The sequence below is a fragment of the Coregonus clupeaformis genome, chromosome 12, assembly GCF_020615455.1.
Source record: "Coregonus clupeaformis isolate EN_2021a chromosome 12, ASM2061545v1, whole genome shotgun sequence".
Lineage (NCBI taxonomy): Eukaryota > Metazoa > Chordata > Actinopteri > Salmoniformes > Salmonidae > Coregonus > Coregonus clupeaformis.
The window spans coordinates 176,491-198,036 of NC_059203.1; the positions used below are offsets into that span (position 1 = coordinate 176,491).

A 21,546-nucleotide genomic window follows, 5' to 3' on the forward strand; every position below is an offset into this window, starting at 1 on the left:
AGTAACTGTCTATCAGTAGCGAACTGTCTATCCCAGTAGCTAACTGTCTATCCCAGTAGCTAACTGTCTATCCCAGTAGCTAACTGTCTATCCCAGTAGCTAACTGTCTATCCCAGTAGCTAACTGTCTATCCCAGTAGCTAACTGTCTATCCCAGTAGCTAACTGTCTATCCCAGTAGTGAACTGTCTATCCCAGTAGTGAACTGTCTAACTGTCTATCCCAGTAGCTAACTGTCTATCCCAGTAGCTAACTGTCTATCCCAGTAGCTAACTGTCTATCCCAGTAGCTAACTGTCTATCCCAGTAGCTAACTGTCTATCCCAGTAGCTAACTGTCTATCCCAGTAGCTAACTGTCTATCCCAGTAGTAAACTGTCTTCCAGTAGCTAACTGTCTATCCCAGTAGCTAACTGTCTATCCCAGTAGCTAACTGTCTATCCCAGTAGCTAACTGTCTATCCCAGGAGCTAACTGTCTATCCCAGTAGCTAACTGTCTATCCCAGTAGTGAACTGTCTATCCCAGTAGCGAACTGTCTATCCCAGTAGATAACTGTCTATACCAGTAGCTAACTGTCTATCCCAGTAGTGAACTGTCTATCCCAGTAGCTAACTGTCTATCCCAGTAGCTAACTGTCTATCCCAGTAGTGAACTGTCTATCCCAGTAGCTAACTGTCTATCCCAGTAGCTAACTGTCTATCCCAGTAGCTAACTGTCTATCCCAGTAGTGAACTGTCTATCCCAGTAGCTAACTGTCTATCCCAGTAGCTAACTGTCTATCCCAGTAGCTAACTGTCTATCAGTAGCTAACTGTCTATCAGTAGCTAACTGTCTATCCCAGTAGCTAACTGTCTATCCCAGTAGCTAACTGTCTATCCCAGTAGCTAACTGTCTATCCAGTAGCTAACTGTCTATCCCAGTAGCTAACTGTCTATCCCAGTAGCTAACTGTCTATCCCAGTAAACTGTCTATCCCAGTAGATAACTGTCTATCCCAGTAGCTAACTGTCTATTCCAGATGTCTATCCCAGTAGCTAACTGTCTATCCCAGTAGTGAACTGTCTATCCCAGTAGCTAACTGTCTATCCCAGTAGCTAACTGTCTATCCCAGTAGCTAACTGTCTATCCCAGTAGTTAACTGTCTATCCCAGTAGCTAACTGTCTATCCCAGTAGCTAATTGTCTATCCCAGTAGCTAACTGTCTATCCCAGTAGCTAACTGTCTATCCCAGTAGCTAACTGTCTATCCGAGCTAACTGTCTATCCCAGTAGGAACTGTCTATCCCAGTAGCGAACTGTCTATCCAGTAGCTAACTGTCTATCCCAGTAGCTAACTGTCTATCCCAGTAGCTAACTGTCTATCCCAGAGCTAACTGTCTATCCGTAGCTAATGTCATCCCAGTAGCTAACTGTCTATCCCAGTAGCTAACTGTCTATCCCAGTAGCAACTGTCTATCCCAGTAGTGAACTGTCTATCCCAGTAAGCAACTGTCTATCCCAGTAGCTAACTGTCTATCCCAGTAGTGAACTGTCTATCCCAGTAGTCTAACTGTCTATCCCAGTAGCTAACTGTCTATCCCAGTAGTAACTGTCTGTCCCAGTAGCTTAACTGTCTATCCCAGTAGCTAACTGTCTATCCAGTAGCTAACTGTCTATCCCAGTAGTTAACTGTCTGCGTCTAACTGTCTATCCCAGTAGCTAACTGTCTATCCCAGTAGCTAACTGTCTATCCCAGTAGCTAACTGTCTATCCCAGTAGCTAACTGTCTATCCCAGTAGCGAACTGTCTATCCCAGTAGCTAACTGTCTATCCCAGTAGCTAACTGTCTATCCCAGTAGTGAACTGTCTATCCCGGTAGCTAACTGTCTATCCCAGTAGTAACTGTCTATCCCAGTAGTGAACTGTCTATCCCAGTAGCTAACTGTCTATCCCAGTAGCTAACTGTCTATCCCAGTAGTGAACTGTCTATCCCAGTAGCTAACTGTCTATCCCAGTAGCTAACTGTCTATCCCAGTAGCTAACTGTCTATAGTAGCTAACTGTCTATCCCAGTAGCTAACTGTCTATCCCAGTAGCTAACTGTCTATCCCAGTAGTTAACTGTCTATCCCAGTAGCTAACTGTCTATCCCGTGTAACTGTCTATCCCAGTAGCTAACTGTCTATCCCAGTAGTGAACTGTCTATCCCAGTAGCTAACTGTCTATCCCAGTAGCTAACTGTCTATCCCAGTAGTTAACTGTCTATCCCAGTAGCTAACTGTCTATCCCAGTAGCTAACTGTCTATCCCAGTAGTGAACTGTCTATCCCAGTAGCTAACTGTCTATACCAGTAGCTAACTGTCTATCCCAGTAGGCTAACTGTCTATCCCAGTAGCTAACTGTCTATCCCAGTAGCTGTTTGTAACTGTCTATCCCAGTAGCTAACTGTCTATCCCAGTAGCTAACTGTCTATCCCAGTAGCTAACTGTCTATCCCAGTAGCTAACTGTCTATCCCAGTAGCTAACTGTCTATCCCAGTAGATAACTGTCTATCCCAGTAGCTAACTGTCTATCCCAGTGAGCTAACTGTCTTCCCGTAGTCTGAACTGTCTATCCCAGTAGTTAACTGTCTATCCCAGTAGCTAACTTGTCTATCCCAGTAGTGAACTGTCTATCCCAGTAGCTAACTGTCTATCCCAGTAGCTAACTGTCTATCCCAGTAGTGAACTGTCTATCCCAGTAGCTAACTGTCTATCCCAGTAGCTGTGGTGAACTGTCTATCCCAGTAGATAACTGTCTATCCCAGTAAGGTCTGTCAGTAGCTAACTGTCTATCCCAGTAGCTAACTGTCTATCCCAGTAGCTAACTGTCTATCCCAGTAGCTAACTGTCTATCCCAGTAGCTAACTGTCTATCCCAGTAGCTAACTGTCTATCCCAGTGCTAATTACCCAGTAGCAACTGTCTATCCCAGTAGCTAACTGTCTATCCCAGTAGCGAACTGTCTATCCCAGTAGCTGAACTGTCTATCCCAGTAGCTAATTGTCTATCCCAGTAGCTAACTGTCTATCCCAGTAGATAACTGTCTATCCCAGTAGCTAACTGTCTATCCCAGTAGTTAACTGTCTATCCCAGTAGCGAACTGTCTATCCCAGTAGCTAACTGTCTATCAGTAGCTAACTGTCTATCCCAGTAGCTAACTGTCTATCCCAGTAGCTAACTGTCTATCCCAGTAGTGAACTGTCTATCCCAGTAGCTAACTGTCTATCCCAGTAGCTAACTGTCTATCCCAGTAGCTAATTGTCTATCCCAGTAGCTAACTGTCTATCCCAGTAGCTAACTGTCTATCCCAGTAGTGAACTGTCTATCCCAGTAGCTAACTGTCTATCCCAGTAGCGAACTGTCTATCCCAGTAGCTAACTGTCTATCCCAGTAGCTAACTGTCTATCCCAGTAGCTAACTGTCTATCCCAGTAGCTAACTGTCTATCCCAGTAGCTAACTGTCTATCCCAGTAGTGAACTGTCTATCCCAGTAGTCTAACTGTCTATCCCAGTAGCTAACTGTCTATCCCAGTAGCTAACTGTCTATCCCAGTAGCTAACTGTCTATCCCAGTAGAACTGTGCTAACTGTCTATCCCAGTAAGCTAACTGTCTGTCCCAGTAGCTAACTGTCTATCCCAGTAGTGAACTGTCTATCCCAGTAGCAACTGTCTATCCCAGTAGCTAACTGTCTATCCCAGTAGCTGAACTGTCTGTACAGTAGTGACTGTCTATCCAGTAGCTAACTGTCTATCCCAGTAGCTAACTGTCTATCCCAGTAGCTGAACTGTCTATCCCAGTAGCTAACTGTCTATCCCAGTAGCTAACTGTCTATCCGCAGTGGCTAACTGTCTATCCCAGTAGCTAACTGTCTATCCCAGTAGCTAACTGTCTATCCCAGTAGTGAACTGTCTATCCCAGTAGCTAACTGTCTATCCCAGTAGCTAACTGTCTATCCCAGTAGTGAACTGTCTATCCCAGTAGCTAACTGTCTATCCCAGTAGCTAACTGTCTATCCCAGTAGTGAACTGTCTATCCCAGTAGCACTGTCTATCCCAGTAGTAACTGTCTATCCCAGTAGCTAACTGTCTATCCCAGTAGCTAACTGTCTATCCCAGTAGCTAACTGTCTATCCCAGCAGCTAACTGTCTATCCCAGTAACTGTCTATCCCAGTAGCTAACTGTCTATCCCAGTAGCGAACTGTCTATCCCAGTAGCTAACTGTCTATCCCAGTAGCTAACTGTCTATCCCAGTAGCTAACTGTCTATCCCAGTAGCTAACTGTCTATCCCAGTAGCTAACTGTCTATCCCAGTAGCGAACTGTCTATCCCAGTGAGCTAACTGTCTATCCCAGTAGCTAACTGTCTATCCCAGTAGCTAACTGTCTATCCCAGTAGTGAACTGTCTATCCCAGTAGCTAACTGTCTATCCCAGTAGCTAACTGTCTATCCCAGTAGCTAACTGTCTATCCCAGTAGCTAACTGTCTATCCCAGTAGTGAACTGTCTATCCCAGTAGCTAACTGTCTATCCCAGTAGCTAACTGTCTATCCCAGTAGCTAACTGTCTATCCCAGCTAACTGTCTAACTGTCTATCCCAGTAGCTAACTGTCTATCCCAGTAGCGAACTGTCTATCCCAGTGAGCCAATTGTCTATCCCAGTAGCTAACTGTCTATCCCAGTAGCTAACTGTCTATCCCAAGTGCTAACTGTCTATCCCAGTAGCTAACTGTCTATCCCAGTAGCTAACTGTCTATCCCAGTAGCTAACTGTCTATCCCAGTGAAGCTAACTGTCTATCCCAGTAGCTAACTGTCTATCCCAGTAGCTAACTGTCTATCCCAGTAGCTAACTGTCTATCCCAGTAGCGAACTGTCTATCCCAGTAGCTAACTGTCTATCCCAGTAGCTAACTGTCTATCCCAGTAGCTGAACTGTCTATCCCAGTAGCTAACTGTCTATCCCAGTAGCTAACTGTCTATCCCAGTAGCTAACTGTCTATCCCAGTAGCTAACTGTCTATCCCAGTAGCTAACTGTCTATCCCAGTAGCTAACTGTCTATCCTTTCAGTAGCTAACTGTCTATCCCAGTAGCGAACTGTCTATCCCAGTAGCTAACTGTCTATCCCAGTAGCTAACTGTCTATCCCAGTAGCTGAACTGTCTATCCCAGTAGCTAACTGTCTATCCCAGTGAGCTAACTGTCTATATCTGTCTGCAGTAGCTAACTGTCTATCCCAGTAGCTAACTGTCTATCCCAGTAGCTAACTGTCTATCCCAGTAGCTAACTGTCTATCCCAGTAGCTAACTGTCTATCCCAGTAGTAACTGTCTATCCCAGTAGCTAACTGTCTATCCCAGTAGCTAACTGTCTATCCCAGTAGCTAACTGTCTATCCCAGTAGCTAACTGTCTATCCCAGTAGCTAACTGTCTATCCCAGTAGCTAACTGTCTATCCCAGTAGCTAACTGTCTATCCCAGTAGCTGTAACTGTCTATCCCAGTAGCTAACTGTCTATCCCAGTAGTGAACTGTCTATCCCAGTAGCTAACTGTCTATCCCAGTAGCTAACTGTCTATCCCAGTAGCTAACTGTCTATCCCAGTAGCTAACTGTCTATCCCAGTAGCGAACTGTCTATCCCAGTAGCTAACTGTCTATCCCAGTAGCTAACTGTCTATCCCAGTAGCTAACTGTCTATCCCAGTAGCTAACTGTCTATCCCAGTAGCTCAACTGTCTATCCCAGTAGCTAACTGTCTATCCCAGTAGCAACTGTCTATCCCAGTAGCTAACTGTCTATCCCAGTAGCTAACTGTCTATCCCAGTAGCTAACTGTCTATCCCAGTAGCTAACTGTCTATCCCAGTAGCTAACTGTCTATCCCAGTAGCTAACTGTCTATCCCAGTAGTCTAACTGTCTATCCCAGTAGCTAACTGTCTATCCCAGTAGCTAACTGTCTATCCCAGTAGCTAACTGTCTATCCCAGTAGCTAACTGTCTATCCCAGTAGCTAACTGTCTATCCCAGTAGTGAACTGTCTATCCCAGTAGCTAACTGTCTATCAGTAGTAAACTGTCTATCCCAGTAGCTAACTGTCTATCCCAGTAGCTAACTGTCTATCCCAGTAGCTAACTGTTCATCCCAGTAGCTAACTGTCTATCCCAGTAGCTAACTGTCTATCCCAGTAGCTAACTGTCTATCCCAGTAGCTAACTGTCTATCCCAGTAGCGAACTGTCTATCCCAGTAGCTAACTGTCTATCCCAGTAGCTAACTGTCTATCCCAGTAGAACTGTCTATCCCAGTAGCTAACTGTCTATCCCAGTAGCTAACTGTCTATCCCAGTAGCTAACTGTCTAGTCCCAGTAGCTAACTGTCTATCCCAGTAGCTAACTGTCTATCCCAGTAGCTAACTGTCTATCCCAGTAGCTAACTGTCTATCCCAGTAGCTAACTGTCTATCCCAGTAGCGAACTGTCTATCCCAGTAGCTAACTGTCTATCCCAGTAGCTAACTGTCTATCCCAGTAGCTAACTGTCTATCCCAGTAGCTAACTGTCTATCCCAGTAGCTAACTGTTATCCAGTAGCTAACTGTCTATCCCAGTAGCTAACTGTCTATCCCAGTAGCTAACTGTCTATCCCAGTAGCTAACTGTCTATCCCAGTAGCTAACTGTCTATCCCAGTAGCTAACTGTCTATCCCAGTAGCTAACTGTCTATCCCAGTAGCTAACTGTCTATCCCAGTAGTGAACTGTCTATCCCAGTAGTGAACTGTCTATCCCAGTAGCTAACTGTCTATCCCAGTAGCTAACTGTTACTATCCCAGTAGCTAACTGTCTATCCCAGTAGCTAACTGTCTATCCCAGTAGCGAACTGTCTATCCCAGTAGATAACTGTCTATACCAGTAGCTAACTGTCTATCCCAGTAGTGAACTGTCTATCCCAGTAGCTAACTGTCTATCCCAGTAGTGAACTGTCTATCCCAGTAGTGAACTGTCTATCCCAGTAGCTAACTGTCTAACTGTCTATCCCAGTAGCTAACTGTCTATCCCAGTAGCTAACTGTCTATCCCAGTAGCTAATTGTCTATCCCAGTAGCTAACTGTCTATCCCAGTAGATAACTGTCTATACCAGTAGCTAACTGTCTATCCCAGTAGCGAACTGTCTATCCCAGTAGATAACTGTCTATCCCAGTAGCTAACTGTCTATCCCAGTAGTGAACTGTCTATCCCAGTAGCTAACTGTCTATCCCAGTAGCTAACTGTCTATCCCAGTAGCGAACTGTCTATCCCAGTAGCCAACTGTCTATCCCAGTAGCTAACTGTCTATCCCAGTAGCTAACTGTCTATCCCAGTAGCCAACTGTCTATCCCAGTAGCTAACTGTCTATCCCAGTAGCTAACTGTCTATCCCAGTAGCGAACTGTCTATCCCAGTAGTGAATTGTCTATCCCAGTAGCGAACTGTCTATCCCAGTAGCCAACTGTCTATCCCAGTAGCTAACTGTCTATCCCAGTAGCTAACTGTCTATCCCAGGAGCTAACTGTCTATCCCAGTAGCTAACTGTCTATCCCAGGAGCTAACTGTCTATCCCAGTAGCTAACTGTCTATCCCAGTAGCTTTGAACTGTCTATCCCAGTAGTGAACTGTCTATCCCAGTAGCGAACTGTCTATCCCAGTAGCTAACTGTCTATCCCAGTAGCTAACTGTCTATCCCAGGAGCTAACTGTCTATCCCAGTAGCTAACTGTATATCCCAGTAGCAGACTGTCTTTCCCAGCTAACTGTCTAACTGTCTAACTGTCTATCCTAGTAACTAACTGTCTATCCCAGTAGCTAACTGTCTATCCCAGTAGCGAACTGTCTATCCCAGTAGTGAACTGTCTATCCCAGTAGCGAACTGTCTATCCCAGTAGCCAACTGTCTATCCCAGTAGCTAACTGTCTATCCCAGTAGCTAACTGTCTATCCCAGGAGCTAACTGTCTATCCCAGGAGCTAACTGTCTATCCCAGTAGCTAACTGTCTATCCCAGGAGCTAACTGTCTATCCCAGTAGCTAACTGTCTATCCCAGGAGCTAACTGTCTATCCCAGTAGCTAACTGTCTATCCCAGTAGTGAACTGTCTATCCCAGTAGCTAACTGTCTATCCCAGTAGCTAACTGTCTATCCCAGGAGCTAACTGTCTATCCCAGTAGCTAACTGTATGTCCCAGTAGCAGACTGTCTTTCCCAGCTAACTGTCTAACTGTCTATCCCAGTAACTAACTGTCTATCCCAGTAGCTAACTGTCTATCCCAGTAGCTAACTGTCTATCCCAGTAGCTAACTGTCTATCCCAGTAGCTAACTGTCTATCCCAGTAGCTAACTGTCTATCCCAGTAGTGAACTGTCTATCCCAGTAGCTAACTGTCTATCCCAGTAGTGAACTGTCTATCCCAGTAGCTAACTGTCTATCCCAGTAGCTAACTGTCTATCCCAGTAGTGAACTGTCTATCCCAGTAGCTAACTGTCTATCCCAGTAGCTAACTGTCTATCCCAGTAGCTAACTGTCTATCCCAGGAGCTAACTGTCTATCCCAGTAGCTAACTGTATATCCCAGTAGCAGACTGTCTTTCCCAGTAGCTAACTGTCTATCCCAGTAGCTAACTGTCTATCCCAGTAGCTAACTGTCTATCCCAGTAGCTAACTGTCTATCCCAGTAGCTGAACTGTCTATCCCAGTAGCGACTAACTGTCTATCCCAGTAGCTAACTGTCTATCCCAGTAGCTAACTGTCTATCCCAGTAGCTAACTGTCTATCCCAGTAGCTAACTGTCTATCCCAGTAGTGAACTGTCTATCCCAGTAGTGAACTGATGCTGGAACTGTCTATCCCAGTAGTGAACTGTCTATCCCAGTAGCGAACTGTCTATCCCAGTAGCTAACTGTCTATCCCAGTAGCTAACTGTCTATCCCAGTAGGCTAACTGTCTATCCCAGTAGCTAACTGTCTATCCCAGTAGTGAACTGTCTATCCCAGTAGTGAACTGTCTATCCCAGTAGTGAACTGTCTATCCCAGTAGCTAACTGTCTATCCCAGTAGTGAACTGTCTATCCCAGTAGCTAACTGTCTATCCCAGTAGCTAACTGTCTATCCCAGTAGTGAACTGTCTATCCCAGTAGTGAACTGTCTATCCCAGTAGCTAACTGTCTATCCCAGTAGCTAACTGTCTATCCCAGTAGCTAACTGTCTATCCCAGTAGTGAACTGTCTATCCCAGTAGTGAACTGTCTATCCCAGTAGTGAACTGTCTATCCCAGTAGCTAACTGTCTATCCCAGTAGCTAACTGTCTAACTGTCTAACTGTCTAACTGTCTCAATGACATTATTAAATTGTACTCTTCTTTTAGAATGGACAGTATAGTGGAGAGCCCTCAGATCTATTTATGTTTCTAACCATGGTATGGTTGTTTTGGTCTCTCACTTTCTCTCTCAATCTCACTTTCTCTCTCAATCTCTCTCTCTCCTCTCTCTATCTCTCTCTCTCCTCTCTCTCTGTCTCTGTCTCTCTCTCTCTCTCTCTCTCCCCTCTCTCTCTGTCTCTCTCTCTCTCTCCTCTCTCTCTCTCTCTCTCACTCTCCCCTCTCTCCTCTCTCTCCTCTCTCTCTCACTCTCTCTCTCTCTCCCCTCTCTCCTCTCTCTCTGTCTCTCTCTCTCTCTCCCCCCTCTCTCTCTCGCTCCCTCTCTCTCTCTCTCCCTCTCTCTGCTCCCTCTCTCCTCTCTCCTCTCCCTCTCCCCTCTCCCTCTCCCTCTCTCTCTCTCTCCCCTCTCTCTCTCTCTCTCTCTCTCTCTCTCTCTCTCTCTCTCTCGCCTCCCCTCTCTCCTCTCTCTCTCTCTCTCTCTCTCTCTCTCTCTCTCTCTCTCTCTTTCTCTCCCCTCTCTCTCTCCCCTCTCTCTCCCTCTCCCCTCTCTCCCTCCCCTCTCTCTATCTCTCTCTCCGCCCTCGCTCTCTCGCCCAGGATGGACAGTATAGTGGAGAGTCCTCAGATTGTGCGGAGGTTGTCGTGGGTAGAGAACTACTGGCCAGACGACGCTCTCCTGGGGAAACCTAAAGTCACTAAGTACTGTCTGATCTGTGTTAAAGACAGCTATACTGACTTCCACATCGAGTGTGGAGGGGCCTCCGTCTGGTACCACGTACTCAAGGTATAATAACCTTATTTATTCATTCACTTTATTTATCCAGGTAGGTTATTAAAGAACATATGTCTGTGCAGCCAGTGTGCAGCTTGCAGTAGGATGAACAAGGAGGAGTCCTGATGCAAGGTTGTTATGATGAACTAAAACTAAGGGTGCCTCTCTATTCCCTATATAGTGCACTACTTTTGACCACAGTGCTCTGTAGCAGGACACTACAACTAAACCATGAACAATCACAACTATGATAAACTTGTCCTGATATGGCTGTTGTTGTTTACAGGGAGAGAAGATCTTCTTCCTGATCAAGCCCACGTCCGCAAACCTATCGCTGTATGAGCGCTGGAGGTCCTCAGCCAATCACACTGAGATGTTCTTCGCCGACCAGGTGGACAAGTGTTACAAGTGCACTCTGAAGCAGGGACAAACCCTATTCATACCGTCAGGTTAGTGCACTCTGAGGTAGTGATCATACCATCAGGTTAGTGATCTCTGAAGCAGGGACAAACCCTATTCATACCATCAGGTTAGTGCACTCTGAGGTAGTGATCATACCATCAGGTTAGTGCACTCTGAGGTAGTGATCATACCATCAGGTTAGTGCACTCTGAGGTAGTGATCATACCATCAGGTTAGTGCACTCTGAGGTAGTGATCATACCATCAGGTTAGTGCACTCTGAGGTAGTGATCATACCATCAGGTTAGTGCACTCTGAGGTAGTGATCATACCATCAGGTTAGTGCACTCTGAGGCAGTGATCATACCATCAGGTTAGAACCACACTAGTCCAGACAGGGCCCAAATCAAACATGTTATTGTAGTTTGATGTTGTTAGCAGAACAGTCTCATTGGGAATGGAAGTGTAACACTGAACGCTGTTGATGTCATTTGTTGATTGGTGTGTATGTATTGTGTTGGTGTGTATGTAATGTGTTGGTGTATTGAATGGTGTGTATGTAATGTGTTGGGGTATTTAATGGTGTGTATGTAATGTGTTGGTGTATTGAATGGTGTGTATGTAATGTGTTGGGGTATTGAATGGTGTGTATGTAATGTGTTGGTGTATTGAATGGTGTGTATGTAATGTGTTGGTGTATTGAATGGTGTGTATGTAATGTGTTGGGGTATTTAATGGTGTGTATGTAATGTGTTGGTGTATTGAATGGTGTGTATGTAATGTGTTGGGGTATTGAATGGTGTGTATGTAATGTGTTGGGGTATTGAATGGTGTGTATGTAATGTGTTGGGGGTATTGAATGGTGTGTATGTAATGTGTTGGGGTATTGAATGGTGTGTATGTAATGTGTTGGGGTATTGAATGGTGTGTATGTAATGTGTTGGGGTATTGAATGGTATGTATGTAATGTGTTGGGGTATTGAATGGTGTGTATTCCAGGCTCTGTCGTAGCCGGCCGCGACCGGGAGACCCATGGGGCGGCGCACAATTGGCCCAGCGTCGTCCAGGGTAGGGGAGGGAATGGCCGGCAGGGATGTAGCTCAGTTGGTAGAGCATGGCGTTTGCAACGCCAGGGTTGTGGGTTCGATTCCCACGGGGGGCCAGTATGAAAAAATTAAACAAATAATGTATGCACTCACTATCTGTAAGTCGCTCTGGATAAGAGCGTCTGCTAAATGACGTAAATGTAAATGTATTCTGTGCCGCGTTCCAGGTTGGATCAATGCAGTTCTGACTCCAGTGGACACTCTGGCCTTCTCTGGACACTTCGTCCACAACCTGAGTGTTGAGATGCAGATGAGGTGAGAACTTTAACTGACGTTATAAAACATCAGGAGGATACTTTTAATACAAGAAAAAAACCTTCAGGTGTGAGGTCACAACTTTTATCTTCCAGTTAAAGCACATTGTTTATCTGAAGTCATGATTCATCTCTATAGTGTGTTGTACCATATGTGTCGTCGTCTCTATAGTGTGTTGTACCATATGTGTCGTCATCTTCTCCCTCTTCCAGAGCGTACGAGGTGGAGAAGCGTTTGAAGGTGAACTGTCTGACTCCGTTCCCCAACTTTGAGACGGCCTGCTGGTACGTGGGACGTCACCTGTTGGAGAGATTCAAAGGTACACTAATTATTTTATACCTTTTCTCCCCTTCACGTCTGTTAGGTTTTTACTTCACGTCTGTTAGGTTTTTACTTACATTTTACATTTACATTTTAGTCATTTAGCAGACGCTCTTATCCAGAGCGACTTACATGAGCAATTAGGGTTAAGTGCCTTGCTCAAGGGCACATCGACTGATTTTTCACCTAGTTGGCTCGGGGATTAGAACCAGCAACCTTTCGGTTACTGGCACAACGCTCTTAACCACTAAGCTACCTGCCGCCCTACTTCACGTATGTTAGGTTTTTACGCCATGACTATTTAGGGTTCACCTCATAACTGCCTGTGTGTTGCTTGACGACTTTTATGGTTTTACTTCACAGCTATTTGGGTTTTAATCCAGGACTATTTGGGTTATAGGGACTACTTTGGGTCTGTGACCACTGACTAGCGTTGTGATGCGTTTCCTGTTCTCCTGGTGGTGAATAGCGTGTGTTCTTCCTACGGTCTGCTCAGCAGATGAGGAGTTGGTTCTTCCTACGGTCTGCTCAGCAGATGAGGAGTTGGATGCTCTAATATTATTATTGTCATTAAACGTCTGCGTGGCGTCGTTCACAGATGATTAGGTTCAAAAGGCCTGGCACAGGCACAATCACTAGCTCAATTACTGCTCTCTCTGTGTTGTAACTCCTCTCAGCTGGCCACAGAGCTCTGTTTACATTTCCACTGGATGCCTTTTCTCTGTCTGCTGTAATATGGTCAGATTGCCTTCTTAAGATAACATTGCCAACTTACTGTACGGCAGCGTCCAAAATGCCACCCTATTCCCTACATAGTGCACTACTTTTGACCAGGTCCCACAGGGCTGGTAGTGCACTATGTAGGGAATAGGATGCCATTTGGGATGCAGGCTATTAAGACCACAGTGGTTTCTTACCCATTATTCTCTTATGGAGAATAGTTATGTCCAGGTCATATCTATCTCTACATCAGGGATCATTAGAACAGGAGTGTATTTAGTGAGATGAGCATTGCTCATAGAAATATAATTAATAGAGCTGATGTTATCCCCAGTTTTATAGGATAGATATCACATCTGTTCCAAACAATACATTCTATCTATTCTGCAACTCTCCTGAACAGGTTGATGCCTCACCTCCTCCTTGACTAACCCCACCCAGCAGGGTTCCATCTCCTATTAACTAGCTGCAGACTGACTGGGTATCTCTGGCTATCAGTGTAGAGACAGCCTTCACACAGACAGACAGCAGCTAGAGACAGCCTTCACTCACACACAGACAGCAGCTAGAGACAGCCTTCACACAGACAGACAGCAGCTAGAGACAGCCTTCACTCACACACAGACAGCAACTAGAGACAGCCTTCACACAGACAGACATCAGCTAGAGACAGCCATCACACAGACAAACAGCAGCTAGAGACAGCCATCACACACACAGACAGCAGCTAGAGACAGCCTTCACAAAGACAGACAGCAGCTAGACAGCCTTCACACACAGACAGCAGCTAGAGACAGCCTTCACACAGACAGCAGCTAGAGCCAGCCATCACACAGACAGACAGCAGCTAGAGACAGCCATCACACACACAGACAGCAGCTAGAGACAGCCTTCACAAAGACAGACAGCAGCTAGAGACAGCCTTCACACAAAGACAGCAGCTAGAGACAGCCTTCACACAGATAGCAGCTAGAGACAGCCTTCACACAGACAGCAGCTAGAGACAGCCTTCACTCACACACAGACAGCAGCTAGAGACAGCCATCACACAGACAGACAGCAGCTAGAGACAGCCATCACACACACAGACAGCAGCTAGAGACAGCCTTCACAAAGACAGACAGCAGCTAGACAGCCTTCACACACAGACAGCAGCTAGAGACAGCCTTCACACAGACAGCAGCTAGAGCCAGCCATCACACAGACAGACAGCAGCTAGAGACAGCCATCACACACACAGACAGCAGCTAGAGACAGCCTTCACAAAGACAGACAGCAGCTAGAGACAGCCTTCACACAAAGACAGCAGCTAGAGACAGCCTTCACACACAGACAGCAGCTAGAGACAGCCTTCACACAGACAGCAGCTAGAGACAGCCTTCACTCACAGACAGACAGCAGCTAGAGACAGCCTTCACTCACAGACAGACAGCAGCTAGAGACAGCCTTCACACACACAGACAGCAGCTAGAGACAGCCTTCACAGAGATAGCAGCTAGAGACAGCCTTCACACAGATAGCAGCTAGAGACAGCCTTCACACAGACAGCAGCTAGAGACAGCCTTCACTCACACACAGACAGCAGCTAGAGACAGCCATCACACAGACAGACAGCAGCTAGAGACAGCCATCACACACACAGACAGCAGCTAGAGACAGCCTTCACTCACAGACAGACAGAAGCTAGAGACAGCCTTCACACAGACAGACAGCAGCTAGAGACAGCATCACACACACAGACAGCCGCTAGAGACAGCCTTCACACAGACAGCAGCTAGAGACAGCCTTCACACAGACAGACAGCAGCTAGAGACAGCCTTCACACAGACAGACAGCAGCTAGAGACAGCCTTCACACAGACAGACAGCAGCTAGAGACAGCCTTCACAAAGACAGACAGCAGCTAGAGACAGCCTTCACACAGACAGACAGCAGCTAGAGACAGCCTTCACACAGACAGACAGCAGCTAGAGACAGCCTTCACACAGACAGACAGCAGCTAGAGACAGCCTTCACACAGACAGACAGCAGCTAGAGACAGCCTTCACACAGACAGACAGCAGCTAGAGACAGCCTTCACACAGACAGACAGCAGCTAGAGACAGCCTTCACACAGACAGACAGCAGCTAGAGACAGCCTTCACACAGACAGACAGCAGCTAGAGACAGCCTTCACACAGACAGACAGCAGCTAGAGACAGCCTTCACACAGACAGACAGCAGCTAGAGACAGCCTTCACACAGACAGCAGCTAGAGACAGCCTTCACTCACAGACAGGCAGACAGCAGCTAGAGACAGCCTTCACTCACAGACAGTCAGACAGCAGCTAGAGACAGCCTTCACACAGACAGCAGCTAGAGACAGCCTTCACTCACAGACAGTCAGACAGCAGCTAGAGACAGCCTTCACACAGACAGCAGCTAGAGACAGCCTTCACTCACAGACAGACAGACAGCAGCTAGAAACAGCCTTCACACAGACAGACAGCAGCTAGAGACAGCCTTCACACAGACAGCAGCTAGAAACAGCCTTCACACAGACAGCAGCTAGAAACAGCCTTCAGAGACAGACAGACAGCAGCTAGAGACAGCCTTCACACAGACAGACAGCAGCTAGAGACAGCCTTCACACAGACAGACAGCAGCTAGAGACAGCCTTCACAGACAGACAGACAGCAGCTAGAGACAGCCTTCACACAGACAGCAGCTAGAGACAGCCTTCACACAGACAGACAGCAGCTAGAGACAGCCTTCACACAGACAGACAGCTAGAGACAGGCAGCCAGCAAGGCAAGGAGGCAACAGGGTTGTATTCACAAACCGAACGGAAGCAAACGGGCTGAAACAGGATGGGACCTGCCCGAATCTGTCCAATAAGAAATACCTGTTTTCATTTTCCGTTTGCAAAACGTTTTGCTATGGTGTGTACTAATGAATATGACCCAGCTAGAAGCATGAGTCTGATTTAAACGGCCTTCAGCTTGAAGTAACTTGTTCCAGGATGCGCTAATCAGATGTTATAGGGATTATTTTCTGTTATTGAACCAGAATGGATCCAGTTTCAACAGCGTTGTGGAGGAAAGAAACAGAGTTATATTTTCCCTGCTGTGTATGAAATTTGCGGTGACAAGGCTCTCTGAAACGTGATAATGTAGATGTGTTGTGATTGGTTAAATACTGACAGCAGTTAGGCTAGAGGGAGCTGTTCTCTGACAATAGAAATAGGTTTTTATGAAACATTTCATTTCTGTACGGCTCCTGACTTTAGCTCTATCAATGTTCTTACAGTGAATGAACAGAATCCGAGATGTTTTAGTCAATTACTTTAACCTTTATTTTATCACATTGTCCCATTGAGGTAAAAGACCTCTTTACCAAGGGAGAGCTGTCAGACCTCTTTACCAAGGGAGAGCTGTCAGACCTCTTTACCAAGGGAGAGCTGTCAGACCTCTTTACCAAGGGAGAGCTGTCAGACCTCTTTACCAAGGAGAGCTGTCAGACCTCTTTACCAAGGGAGAGCTGTCAGACCTCTTTACCAAGGGAGAGCTGTCAGACCTCTTTACCAAGGGAGAGCTGTCAGACCTCTTTACCAAGGGAGAGCTGTCAGACCTCTTTACCAAGGGAGAGCTGTCAGACCTCTTTACCAAGGGAGAGCTGTCAGACCTCTTTACCAAGGGAGAGCTGTCAGACCTCTTTACCAAGGGAGAGCTGTCAGACCTCTTTACCAAGGGAGAGCTGTCAGACCTCTTTACCAAGGGAGAGCTGTCAGACCTCTTTACCAAGGGAGAGCTGTCAGACCTCTTTACCAAGGGAGAGCTGTCAGACCTCTTTACCAAGGGAGAGCTGTCAGACCTCTTTACCAAGGGAGAGCTGTCAGACCTCTTTACCAAGGGAGAGCTGTCAGACCTCTTACCAAGGGAGAGCTGTCAGACCTCTTTACCAAGGGAGAGCTGTCAGACCTCTTTACCAAGGGAGAGCTGTCAGACCTCTTTACCAAGGGAGAGCTGTCAGACCTCTTTACCAAGGGAGAGCTGTCAGACCTCTTTACCAAGGGAGAGCTGTCAGACATGTCTGAGGTTGTCAACATCTGATCTAACAGTATATAATATAATAATAATAATTATAATATAATAAATATAATAATAATAATATAATAATAATATAATAATAATATAATAATAATAATAATAATAATAATAATAATAATAGTATGCTGTATTGTTGCAGGTCTACACAAGGCCAACAGACAGCCAGCTCCTTACCTGGTCCATGGAGCTAAGATCATCAACGGAGCTTTCAGGGCCTGGACTAAGAAACAGGCAAGTTTGGTTTCCTCCATCACATCTACATAACACATCTATTACACCTATATAACCTCAAATACCTGCTACACTACATGACCAACAGTATGTGGACACCTGCTCATCAAACATCTCATTCCAAAATCATGGGCATTAATATGGAGTTGGTCCCCCCTTTGCTGCTATAACAGCCTCCAATCTTCTGGGAAGGCTTCCCACTAGATGTTGGAACATTGCTGTGGGGACTTGCTTCCATTCAGCCACAAGAGCATTAGTGAGGTCGGGCCCTGATGTTGGGCGATTAGGCCTGGCTCGCAGTCGGCGTTCCAATTCATCCCAAAGGTGTTCAATGGGGTTGAGGTCAGGGCTTGGTGCAGGCCAGTCAAGTTCTTCCACATCGATCATGACAAACCATTTCTGTATGGATCTCGCTTTATGCACGGGGGCATGGTTATGCTGAAACAGGAAAGGGCCTTCCCCAAACTGTTGCCACAAAGTTGGAAGCACAGAGTCGTCTAGAATGTCATTGTATGCTATAAGATTTCCCTTCACTGGAACTAAGGGGCCTAGCCCGAACCATGAAAAACAGCCACAGACCCATTATTCCTCCTCCACCAAACTTTACAGTTGGCACTATGCATTCAGAAAGGTGGCATCCTATGACGGTGCCACATTTGAAAGTCAATGAGCTCTTCAGTAAGTCCATTCTACTACCAATGTTTGTCTATGGAGATTGCATGGCTGTGTTCTCGAATTTTATACACCTGTCAGCAACGGGTGTGGCTGAACTAGCTGAATCCACTCATTTGAAGGGGTTTTCCACATACTTTTGTATATATGGTGTATAACCTGAAAATAAATCCATACTAACCGTGTCGTCACCGTGTCCTCCCCTACAGGCCCTGTTAGAGCACGAGGATGAGCTCCCAGAGAACATGAAGCCCACTCAGCTCATCAAGGACCTGGCCAAGGAGATCCGGATCTCAGAGGTACGACCCTTACCCTGCCCTGTTCTGATCTGATCTGATCTCGACCCTTACCCTGCCCTGTTCTGATCTGATCTGATCTCGACCCTTACCCTGCCCTGTTCTGATCTGATCTCGACCCTTACCCTGCCCTGTTCTGATCTGATCTGATCTGATCTTGACCCTTACCCTGCCCTGTTCTGATCTGATCTGATCTGATCTCGACCCTTACCCTGCCCTGTTCTGATCTGATCTGATCTCGACCCTTACCCTGCCCTGTTCTGATCTGATCTGATCTCGACCCTTACCCTGCCCTGTTCTGATCTGATCTCGACCCTTACCCTGCCCTGTTCTGATCTGATCTGATCTCGACCCTTACCCTGCCCTGTTCTGATCTGTTCTGTTCTACTGGGCAGGTTGTTGTAGAGAGTAGGAATGTAACGATTCACCGATACGCATCTTCCCCTGTTCAAGTGTTTATGAGTGCATCGGTCCACGGGACACCAAACCAATCCGAATGTAGCATGCATCGGGTCCACGGGACACCAAACCAATCCGAATGTAGCATGCATCGGGTCCACGGGACACCAAACCAATCCGAATGTAGCATGCATCGGTCCACGGGACACCAAACCAATCCGAATGTAGCATGCATCGGTCCACGGGACACCAAACCAATCCGAATGTAGCACGCATCAATCAGAAAATCGATTCAAATGTCACGAATCACCTGTTTTCTGTGGTTGTTGTTGTGTTGCTTAAATTACTTTCTTTCTACCTTCCCGAAAATATCTCTCATCTTCTGTGACAATTGATGCGTCCTCTTCTTCAGTGTTGAACATGTAGTTATGTTGACAGTCAGTGATCGAACAACCCCAGGCAATATCAATATTTGATCAATATCAAACTGTGAGCAGCTTCTCACGCTGACCAACGAGAGGTAGGCCGATTCCTGATCTGGCACTTCTGTGTGTCATCTTCAGTATTCAAACGTTTGTAAAAAATGGCTTGCACAATATTAGGCTTTATTAGTTGAGTGACAGCCAATGTCATTTTGCTAGGTTATTTCTATCAAACGCGCTGAAAATTGTGATAATGGTGTTTTACCGGAATACAAGTAGCGTAAGCTATCGCTGGTGACACTCAACTGGCTACCCCTGCTGATCAGGACTTACTTTAGATGGAATTTGATTGTTCAGGTTCACCAACAGCAATAGTTTTAATAGTTTTGCTTTAAACAATCTGTGTATTTGGTCATTTTTAGATATACAGGGTAAAGTTGATTAATTTCATAGCGAGGACAGCAATCACTTTTTGCTACCTGCACTGCGTGGTCGACTTGAGAGAAGAAAAGATGCTCACTCTGAGCCAGTCAACATCCAAACGGTCCAAACCATTCCGTTATGAGACGGGGGGTGAAATCCAAAGGTGTGCTACAGTGGGGAAAAAAAGTATTTAGTCAGCCACCAATTGTGCAAGTTCTCCCACTTAAAAAGATGAGAGAGGCCTGTAATTTTCATCATAGGTACACGTCAACTATGACAGACAAAATTAGAAAAAAAAATCCAGAAAATCACATTGTAGGATTTTTAATGAATTTATTGGCATATGATGGTGGAAAATAAGTATTTGGTCAATAACAAAAAGTTTCTCAATACTTTGTTATATACCCTTTGTTGGCAATGACACAGGTCAAACGTTTTCTGTAAGTCTTCACAAGGTTTTCACACACTGTTGCTGGTATTTTGGCCCATTCCTCCATGCAGATCTCCTCTAGAGCAGTGATGTTTTGGGGCTGTCGCTGGGCAACACAGACTTTCAACTCCCTCCAAAGATTTTCTATGGGGTTGAGATCTGGAGACTGGCTAGGCCACTCCAGGACCTTGAAATGCTTCTTACGAAGCCACTCCTTCGTTGCCCGGGCGGTGTGTTTGGGATCATTGTCATGCTGAAAGACCCAGCCACGTTTCATCTTCAATGCCCTTGCTGATGGAAGGAGGGTTTCACTCAAAATCTCACGATACATGGCCCCATTCATTCTTTCCTTTACACGGATCAGTCGTCCTGGTCCCTTTGCAGAAAAAACAGCCCCCAAAGCATGATGTTTCCAACCCCATGCTTCACAGTAGGTATGGTGTTCTTTGGATGCAACTCAGCATTCTTTGTCCTCCAAACATGACGAGTTGAGTTTTTACCAAAAAGTTATATTTTGGTTTCATCTGACCATATGACATTCTCCCAATCCTCTTCTGGATCATCCAAATGCACTTCAGACGGGCCTGGACATGTACTGGCTTAAGCAGGGGGGACACGTCTCGCACTGCAGGATTTGAGTCCCTGGCGGCGTAGTGTGTTACTGATGGTTGGCTTTGTTACTTTGGTCCCAGCTCTCAGCAGGTCATTCACTAGGTCCCCCCGTGTGGTTCTGGGATTTTTGCTCACCGTTCTTGTGATCATTTTGACCCCACGGGGTGAGATCTTGCATGGAGCCCCAGATCGAGGGAGATTATCAGTGGTCTTGTATGTCTTCCATTTCCTAATAATTGCTCCCACAGTTGATTTCTTCAAACCAAGCTGCTTACCTGTTGCAGATTCAGTCTTCCCAGCCTGGTGCAGGTCTACAATTTTGTTTTTGGTGTCCTTTGACAGCTCTTTGGTCTTGGCCATTGTGAAGTTTGGAGTGTGACTGTTTGAGGTTGTGGACAGGTGTCTTTTATACTGATAACAAGTTCAAACAGGTGCCATTAATATAGGTAACGAGTGGAGGACAGAGGAGCCTCTTAAAGAAGAAGTTACAGGTCTGTGAGAGCCAGAAATCTTGCTTGTTTGTAGGTGACCAAATACTTATTTTCCACCATAATTTGCAAATAAATTCATTAAAAATCCTACAATGGGATTTTCTGGATTTTTTTTTCTCAATTTGTCTGTCATAGTTGACGTGTACCTATGATGAAAATTACAGGCCTCTCTCATCTTTTTAAGTGGGAGAACTTGCACAATTGGTGGCTGACTAAATACTTTTTTGCCCCACTGTATATATCAATTGGCAATGTCATAGCACATTTTTTAAGATAAATATTTATACACTACTAGCTCTAACACTTATAATCTGCAAAAATGACAAATTAATTAGAGGTTGATTTTAGATCAAAAGTCGGGGGGGGTCGTTCCCCCCCTAACTGATAGTGGTGTGGTAGATTCCCTGTTTCCCCCCTAACATCCCCCTAACTGATAGTGGTCTGGTAGATTCCCTGTTTCCCCCCTAACATCCCCCTAACTGATAGTGGTCTGGTAGATTCCCTGTTTCCCCCCT

General features: G+C 45.8%; 1 protein-coding gene across 1 annotated transcript in view; it reads left to right on the top strand.

Annotated features, from left to right (window-relative positions):
• Positions 1-21,546, top strand: part of phf2 (PHD finger protein 2) — a 137,429-nt gene that overhangs the window by 59,668 nt on the left and 56,215 nt on the right. The window contains exons 6-11 of the mRNA XM_045223648.1: positions 9,991-10,177; positions 10,452-10,614; positions 11,840-11,927; positions 12,140-12,246; positions 17,195-17,286; positions 18,168-18,257. Of these exons, the coding sequence (XP_045079583.1) occupies positions 9,991-10,177; positions 10,452-10,614; positions 11,840-11,927; positions 12,140-12,246; positions 17,195-17,286; positions 18,168-18,257 (727 nt within the window). The remainder of the gene's footprint in view (positions 1-9,990; positions 10,178-10,451; positions 10,615-11,839; positions 11,928-12,139; positions 12,247-17,194; positions 17,287-18,167; positions 18,258-21,546) is intronic.